Source organism: Daucus carota, chromosome 3 (assembly GCF_001625215.2).
Source record: "Daucus carota subsp. sativus chromosome 3, DH1 v3.0, whole genome shotgun sequence".
In the NCBI taxonomy this organism is placed as follows: domain Eukaryota; kingdom Viridiplantae; phylum Streptophyta; class Magnoliopsida; order Apiales; family Apiaceae; genus Daucus; species Daucus carota.
Window position 1 is genome coordinate 58,275,578 of NC_030383.2, and position 9,039 is coordinate 58,284,616.

The 9,039-nt window shown below is 34.6% G+C and overlaps 1 protein-coding gene across 1 annotated transcript; it reads right to left on the reverse strand.

Annotated features, from left to right (window-relative positions):
• Nucleotides 1-3,248: 3,248 nt before the first annotated feature.
• Nucleotides 3,249-4,590, reverse strand: LOC108212776 (putative glutaredoxin-C11). The gene is made up of 2 exons (XM_017384489.1): nucleotides 4,557-4,590; nucleotides 3,249-3,586 (listed from the first exon to the last, which is right to left on the reverse strand). Exons 1-2 carry the CDS (start codon nucleotides 4,588-4,590, stop codon nucleotides 3,249-3,251), a joined length of 372 nt encoding a protein of 123 aa, XP_017239978.1.
• Nucleotides 4,591-9,039: the final 4,449 nt, after the last annotated feature.

Genomic DNA, 9,039 nt, shown 5'->3' on the forward strand with positions numbered 1-9,039 from the left:
CGAGTCCCGTCCCAAATGACATGTCAGCATTAATCATGACACCAGATAGTTGAACTTTTTTCAAATTATGGAAACTTTCAAACCCTTGAGGGTGGGTTCAGTATACAGTTACTAAGATTTAAATGAGTCCACTCCGAACAGAAAAAAGTTTTTGAAAGGATAGTAGTTCTTGCATCGTGCAGTGGCCGTCGTTCTAGTATGAGATCATCAAGTTTCTGTGCACTGGCAGTCGTTCTAGAAGGCAGTCTGTAGACAGTCGACAATAGGTTATTATTGCTCCAGCTGCCTAATCCCACTATTAGCCAGATAGGTTTTAGACTTGTTCCTCTTTCTCAGAAATCAGTCTGGAGAAAAATATATCATCAGAAACTAAGTACGGGTGTGTTACCCATGCATCCCTCCAAGTTTTCGATAGGATAGTTGTTCTTGCTGCATATCGTGAAGCGGCAATCGTTCTAGGATGAGGTTTAGTACGTTTATTGGCAAGTTGCAGATTCTATTCTGTACTGCAGCAGCTCCACACTCAAGTTGTCTAGGTTTACCATGGCTGGCCATGCTTCTCGAAATAGCTTAAAAGATTTTCTGACCAATAAAGAAAAACAAATTATAAATTTTGTGGGTATGAATTTCTTATAATACAGAATCTAATGATCATTCACTCGCAATGCTAAAACTCTAAATTTCTGATACAAAATTAGTCAAAACAAGATTATTTACACAGAAATTAACAAATAAATAAACTAGTGAAGGTATTCATCTTTATAAGACATATAATCAAGGTCAAGAGAATATATTTTAGGAATGCTGCCGACTAGCTTGCCTAGTAGATTGATGATTGCCTAGATTGCTTAGATTTTGGTACATTCAAACCATGGCCAATCAATCTTTCTACAACGACAGATAATTAACTCACTAAGATTGTTATAATATTTGAATTGTTATCCCAAAAGTTTAATGCCAGTGCAATTTTGTAAATCCAATGTTTTGAGCTGAGTTCTGAATGACAGGTCCTTACTAATAGCGACACTCAATATAGTTTAACACTAATTAAATTACAGAAGCCTCCAAAATTCAGGGGTGGATCTAGTTAGTTTACACTTAATTAGAGTCAAATGAGTCAATTCCAAACAAGAAAACAAATTAGAAGGCAGTCTGTAGACCGTCGACAATAGGTTATAATTATTAACCTCCAGCTGCCTAATCCCACTACTAGCCAGATAGGTGTTTGGTCCACAAATCTGTATATAGAAGAGGCAGATTATGAGGAATGGAAAGATGAACTTTCAATATATAGGGAGCTACTATGACCTAAAAGAATATTACTAATGGTTTATTGAAGCTTTGGATAGTTTAGCTTGTTCCTCTTTCTCAGAAACCACTCTTGAGAAAAATATATCATCAGAAACTAGGTACGGGTGTGTACCCATGCATCCCTCCAAGTTTTCGATAGGATAGTTGTTCTTGCTGCATCGTGCAGCGGCAATCGTTCTAGGATGAGGTGTAGTACGTTTATTGGCAAGTTGCAGATTCTATCCTGTACTGCAGCAGCTCTACACTCAAGTTGTCTAGGTTTACCATGGCTGGCCATGCTTCTCGAAATAGCTTAAAAGATTTTTTGACCAATTAAGGAAAACATATTATAAATATTTAGTGGGTATGAATTTCTTATAATACAGAACCTAATTATCATTCACTCGCAATGCTAAAACATTAAATCTCTGATACAAAATTAGTCAAAACAAGATTATTTACACAGAAATCAACAAATAAATAAACTAATCAAGCTATTCATCTTTATAAGACATATATAACAACGATATACGTGAGCACCGTGATGGGCGAACAAAAAATATGATGGGATGAAGTTTAATGGTTCATTGTGTACAACATATTATTAAATCGGTCATTCTAACATGTGTCTAAGAGCACACAATAAATACTAAACTTAATGAATTTTATAGTTTAATTATTGGTGTAATCAGTGTGAATGCTGGGTATTCCATCCATATTAATGATTAGAAAATCAATAAAAATTCATCAAATTTATAGGAGTTCATGCTTACTATGTGCAGTTGGACATACATAATAAATTATTATTAACTAGAGTGATTGACACTTTGCACCCCTTATGTTTAGGCGCTTTTTCGATTTGATCTCAAACAATTTTTTTGGCAGTATGCACCCTAAAGTTTGAAAAGCGCTTCGCTTTGCACCCCTTTGACTACTCTCCGTTTGATTGACCGATAAAGTTAACAGATGTGGGGTTTACACTTTGCACCCCATAATTTAATTTTTTTTTATGAGCATATTGAGCATCAGGCCTATAGGAACTCAGAATGGGATGGTTAGAGTGGTATCCTTCTTAGCCATAAAACAAGTGTTCACATCTCCTTGAAGCGTCGTTTATCAACCACACAGAAGCAGCTAACAAAAAAGCGTGTCCCCTAAACTAGAAGTTCACATCTTTCTCAAAATTCCTTTCCAAAGCTGTACCCCGATAAGCCAATGTAATCTCTTCTGCTTCGATCTTTCTGATTTTGGAAGGAAAGTTTTGTTGTCAAACTCTTTTATAACTTCCTTTTATTCTTTTCTTTTTTCTCTTCCAAAAAACTCTGAAACATGAACCGGGGAAACAATTCAAAGAGATCTCTTTTCTTCTCTCCCCATTTTAACTTGAAAACACAGTGTAATAGATGTGGGGTGCGGTTTGAAGAGAAGGCTAGTAGCACATCGACCGAGTATCCAACTTTGATCATTACACATATTATATAATAAAAAAATAATGAGAGTTATAGATGGAGAGAAGTGAATCTTAAGAATTGTGCTTGTGAAAACAAACTTAGATAAAGAAACAATCTGTTAAATCTGCGGGTTCATTCATCAACTCGGACCTAAGTGCTTGTTAATGACTTTCTGGTGGGTTGCAAAAGCGATGAATAAACAAACTTTAAACCCCTACTTAAACCAATTAATAAACAAACTTCTCTTCTTAATTTCCTTCCTAAACATAACAAAAACACAAAAAAAAGAAATATATTAAAAGAGCCCTACTCTTTAACTAACTAAGAAAAGAAAATGAAACAAAACCAACTAACTAAGTAGCTACGGCTTGCATGTAGCATATCATGATCTTTTTCTTTCTGGTAATCTAATCTCTTCTTCCCTGCTCTAAAACTTTATCAAGAAAGAGGACTTGGGACTACTAAACCACGAGAATGCATGCTCATGCCTTTGCCTCGGCCTTGTCATCAGAGCCACGAAGCCCCAGCTTGTTTAAGAAGAGGCACGAGATTGCCACTGATATGACTCGCCATGACTCTGTCCATCGCCCCTACCAGCTTGCACCCACAAAAACCACCGGCACAGTGGCCGAACGTCCCCCAAGCAGGGTGATCAAGGCCATCATCAAGTCCTTGCCTCTGGGGTCCTCGTTCAGCAGCTTGGTCCCAAAAGCTCAGAGGTGCATCCCCGGCACCACCACCACCACCAAGTTGCTGGTGATGCACCTTTGAGTCTTTGAGACCAAAAGTGGCCACTGATGCACCTTTTAGCCTTTGAGACCAAGTTTCATATCTTTTCGTATCACCTGCATAAGATCATAAGACCCAGCTAGGCCTTCTGAACTGTCAAAGTGGAGGTAGTTCGGCAAGTATGGACAGAGCTCACTGGTCTGAAAGTCTCAGATCAACACCGTCGCCACCACCGACAATTTCAAAATACTCATGAAAAAAAATTAAAATTGTGGGGTGCAAAGTGTAAACCCCACATCTGTTAACTTTAACCGTCAAATAAACGGAGAGTGGTCAAAACGGCGCAAAACGAAGCATTTTTCAAACTTTAAGGTGCATACTGCCAAAAAAATTGTTTGAGACCAAATCGGAAAAGCGCCTAAACATAAAGGGTGCAAAGTGTCAATCACTCTCATGCATGAGGGGGACGGAGGGAGTATTACTCATCCACCAATCAAAATCTAGTATTCTCATGAGAGTTAGTGACTATTGTGTGTTCATGTGCGCACCATAGAAAATTCGTATATTATATTATATTAATATATTACATACAAAAGAAAACTTTCTAAAAAACAAGACAAAACCCTAAATATGATATCAACTTATATATTATTTTTCTATTCTCCATACATTCTATGTTGAAGGTTTTATACGAACAACCAACAAAGTTCTTCGGTTGCATGTTTGTTAATTATAACATGAAGCTGCCGACTTTATTTTACTGCTCTATTAGTTCCTTCTGGTGCTTGTTAAGTTAAAATTCATGAATTAATATATCTAGAAATATCACTTTTTTATGAAAGGTTAACACATTGTCCATAGTTCAAAAATATATTTCATAAATTTTAGTGGATCGGATCTCCGATCTGATTATCCACAATCCAAATGGACCCGTGGATTGACTTGTAAAATATCCGACTCTTGATCCAGTCTCAAATCTGATAAAATTAAATGGATTAGGATATGAATTCAGTTAGATGCGATCGAAATCCGATTCATTTACATGCATACGTTGATTGTTTGCCTCACGTGACGCTAGCCGATTACCTGAAGTTATGAACACTACAAGAAAAGCGGGCATTTCCGACCGCCAAAATCGGTCGGAAATAAGCAAAATCGGTCGGTTTTGAGGTCATTTCCGACCACCGACCGACCGACCACGTCGGTCCCTTTAAACCGAGTCGGAAATGACGTATCGGTCCGAAATGAGTTATATAACCGACCGATTCCGTCGGTCGGAAATGTGTTGCCATATCCATATACACGTGGATTGTATCAGATAAATCTGGCCCACTGTTGACGTGTCATACACGTGGATTGTCCCAAAACCGACCAATGACGGTCGGAAATGTGTTGGTCGGTAAAGAAGTTCATGGCTCAGCTGTGGGGCCCAGTTGTAAAAACGACCACATTGTGGTCGGAAATGAGTCGGTCGGAAATGCCTTTTCAGGGTCCATTGGATGAGCTTCTGGGCTAAAACCGACCACCCAGTGGTCGGAAATGAGTTGGTCGGAAATGGCTTCCAGGGTCCATTGGGGAAGCTTCTGGGCTAAAACCGACCACCCAAATTGCATACATCTGGTCGGAAATGAGTTGGTCAGAAATGAGTTGGCCGTTTTTCTGGGTTTTAGGATATGAATTTGGTCGGAAATGTAAACATCTGGTTGGTTTTCTGGGTTCTTTTTTACCATTCTTGGTCGGAAATGATCAAATTTGGTCGGTTTTCTAGAGATAAAATTTCAAAAAATTGCAGTATTTACATTATAAACTATACCATATCCCTGCTATTTTACCAAACCAACAATGCACATACAATATCCAATTTTAAAACCAAAATCAAGAATCATATCCATTAAAATTCAGTACAACATAATTTAAAAGCCAACAAGCATTCATATATTTACAAAAGGATAATTATAAAATTATGCACGACATAAATGTTACAGCTAAACAATCAGCCAAAAGCTAGCAGAAGCCAACAATCATATACGTTACAGCTGAACAATCAAAAGACAAAAGCAATGTTTTAACAAAATCAGCATCCCTACCAATAATGCATCTAGCTAGGTAGCTTCATTTCAATCTTCCTCATCGCAATCACCATCATCATCCCTTGAGAAATAGCCATTTTCTTTTTGCCTTTGTCTTTTTTGGCGCCATAGCCTATACATGAACAATGATATATATAGTTAGTCAACTTATGTTAGTCAATGAAACAACCACAGCAGATTCATAACAACTTATTGCTACCATGCCACATGTATATATTAAATTATAAATGCATAATAATAAAATTTTATTATTTTTCTCACAAGTCATAACCGACTGCCAAGGTTTTACATCGGTCGGAAATGACGGTATTATTGGTCGGTTTTCTGCACTTGAGTGACTGGTCGGAAATGGTTTAAATTTGGTCGGTTTTCTGTGTTAAAATTATGAGTTTGGTCGGAAATGTGTTGCATGTGGTCGGTTTTCTGTGTTAAAATTATGAGTTTGGTCGGAAATATATTGAATGTGGTCGGTTTTCTGGATGTGCAATGTTTTTAGTTTTTTTTTTTAATAGTAAAAAAATAAAATCATATTGACTTGATTTTTGGTATATAACTACGATGAGTACTTAATTTACGATCCGTAAGGTTGGATCGCCTAAAAAATAAATTAATTTTTTTGTAAAAAAAATAACCCTACATCCATATTTAAGAATAACATAACATTTTCGCTATAATATCTCAACAGATTAAATCTTATTGCCTTGATTTTTGGTATATAACTACGATGAGTACTTAATTTATGATCCGTACGGTTGGATCGCCTAAAAAATAAATTTATTTTTTTGTAAAAAAAATAACCCTACATTCATATTTAAGAATAACATAACATTTTCGCTATAATATCTCAACTGATTAAATCCTATTGCCTTGATTTTTGGTATATAACTACGATGAGTACTTAATTTACGATCCGTATGGTTGGATCGCCTAAAAAATAAATTTATTTTTTTGTAAAAAATAACCCTACGTCTATATTTAAGTATAACATAATATTTTCGTTATAATATCTCAGCCGATAAAATCCTATTGATTTGATTTTTGGCATACAACAACTATGACTACTTGATTTACGATCCGTACGGTTGGATCGCCTAAAAATCAAATTGATATTTCGAAAGTATACACCCTAGGATAACTTCTGATAAAATCCAAACCCTGAACTCCGACATTCACTGCAATGCATGATTCGTAACATAATAGTGTCTTTATAATTTTTTTTATATTTTTCTTCTTTTGCTATCATGATTAGTACCTTAAATTAGACCATATCACAAAGATTTTACATTTTTCTGCTGTTTGAATAATTAATTTGAAATTAGTTAGTCAGTATTTATATTTTGTTATGGAAATAAAAAAAATTAAAAATCAAATATTAAGTTATGAATAATTTTTTATTAATTTATTAACTGACTAAAAGCTAGTTTCAATTTTTTTAATTTTTAATTTTTAAGTTTACTTAGCTGAACAATTTTTTTTGTTTTTCTCACAAGTCAAAACCGACCACCATAGTCGTATATCGGTCGGAAATGACAAAACGAAATGGTCGGTTTTCTGCACTTGAGAATCTGGTCGGAAATGAGTTAAATTTGGTCGGTTTTCTGTGTTAAAATTATGAGTTTGGTCGGAAATGTGTTGCATGTGGTCGGTTTTCTGTGTTAAAATTATGAGTTTGGTCGGAAATATATTGAATCTGGTCGGTTTTCTGGATGTACAATGTTTTTACTTCTTTTTAAATAATTTAATTAGTCGAATAAAATTTATTGTTTTTCTAAGAAGTCAAAACCGACCGCCCGAGTTTTAATTCGGTCGGAAACGAAGCAGGCCATTTCCGACCGCCAAAAGCGGTCGGAAATAAGCTGGGCTCCACCTCGTCCCCAATCAGCCAATCACAAGGCGACAACAAGTTAAAAGCTGACCAATTATTTTAAACCAGTCAAGGTGGTCGGAAATGACCATAGGCGGTCGGAAATGTGTCGGTCAGTTTTATCGACGTGGCGTCCATGTCAGCTGAAGAACGTTAGTGAGCGGGACCCACGCCCATTATAACCGACCGATTTGGTGCGGTCGGTAATGGCGGTCGTAAATGACGCCATTTTTTACGACCGATCGTGTTTGGTCGGTAAGTCGGTCGGAAATGACAGTTTTTTTTCCGACCACTTTGGTCGGTCGGAAATTTTGGTCGGAAATACCTGCTTTTCTAGTAGTGGAAGATGCCTAGCATCTGCCGTGGAGGTAGTGGCCCTGGAATGTTTCAACTTCATCAGCCATATTTATTTACTTTTGGGCATTTGTGATTTGATTTTTTTAATTTTCATGTACATATATCGACTTCAACAATTTGCTTGATTGTCTTTTGATCAACAATATATAATATCTTATGTTTATCCCACTGATTGTTTTGTTTTTGTACATGTCATATGACTTTTCTTTATTGAAAAAGTTCCTTTCTAAATAAAATAGAACTATTATGTGTTATAATATATATATATATATATATATATATATATATATATATATATATATATATATATATATATATATATATATATGGCACTGCTCAAAACAGAACACCCTTAAAAGAAAAACAAAGAAGAACACTTTGGAATCGAACATAGAATCTCATCTAAAACTTGAATTAAATTCTAACTTTAAGCTAATTAACCATTTATTATGAATAATAATAGTATCTAGCATGTTTAACAACAATTATGGATTAAAAATAACATGATTCTATGTGATATTAATCATGTAAAGAATATATACATGATTCTATTCTGGATTCTGTTTTGGATTCTATTCTGGATTCTATAATATTTCATATTAATAATTTGGATAGATTTGGATGTTAGATTTCATATATTAAGTTTATTTAGTGCTTAACTATGTAATTATAATCATAACAAATCATTTTTTATGGAAAAAAAAGTGTTATGATAGTGTTCTGTGTTGTTCTTTTTTTTAAAGTGTTCTGTGTGGATTGCAACCCTATATATATATATTGTTGGTATCAAGCTTATTAGCTAAATTTTAATAAAGCCTTAATCATGTGTGTAATACAATGGTACAATATTATTTTGAAGCGAAAGTTAACATCAATTATATATTTATTTTAGAATTTATGTTTTTTCATAATATGCGGCTTTAATGTGCTTATGAAAAGAAATTCTTTCGAATTTTTTTATACAACTCTCTAATAGAGATTGTTTGTTTTCCATTTCTTAATAATTTTTCCTTTTCTATCTTTAGAGTTGAATTATAAGCCTTTATAGTTGTTTTGTTCAATTCAAAATTATTTCTTCTTCTTCTTTTGTCTTCGTAAGCACTTTAATGTTTTTCGGATATAAAAATTTTATTATCTAAATCCGAGGTTGATCTTTCGTATCCTATAATTAGATTATAATTAGTTTTCATAAAAATATTTTTTTCCGGAGATTACATTCTAATATAAGAAATTACACCCAAACAAGAAAAAACCTCAC

Coding starts and splice junctions, on each gene's coding strand:
- LOC108212776 (XM_017384489.1), bottom strand. CDS start 4,590: ATGCCCGCTTTTCTTGTAGTGTTCATAACTTCAG. Junction 3,587..4,556: donor TGTAGTGTTCATAACTTCAG/GTAATCGGCTAG, acceptor GATCTTATGCAG/GTGATACGAAAAGATATGAA.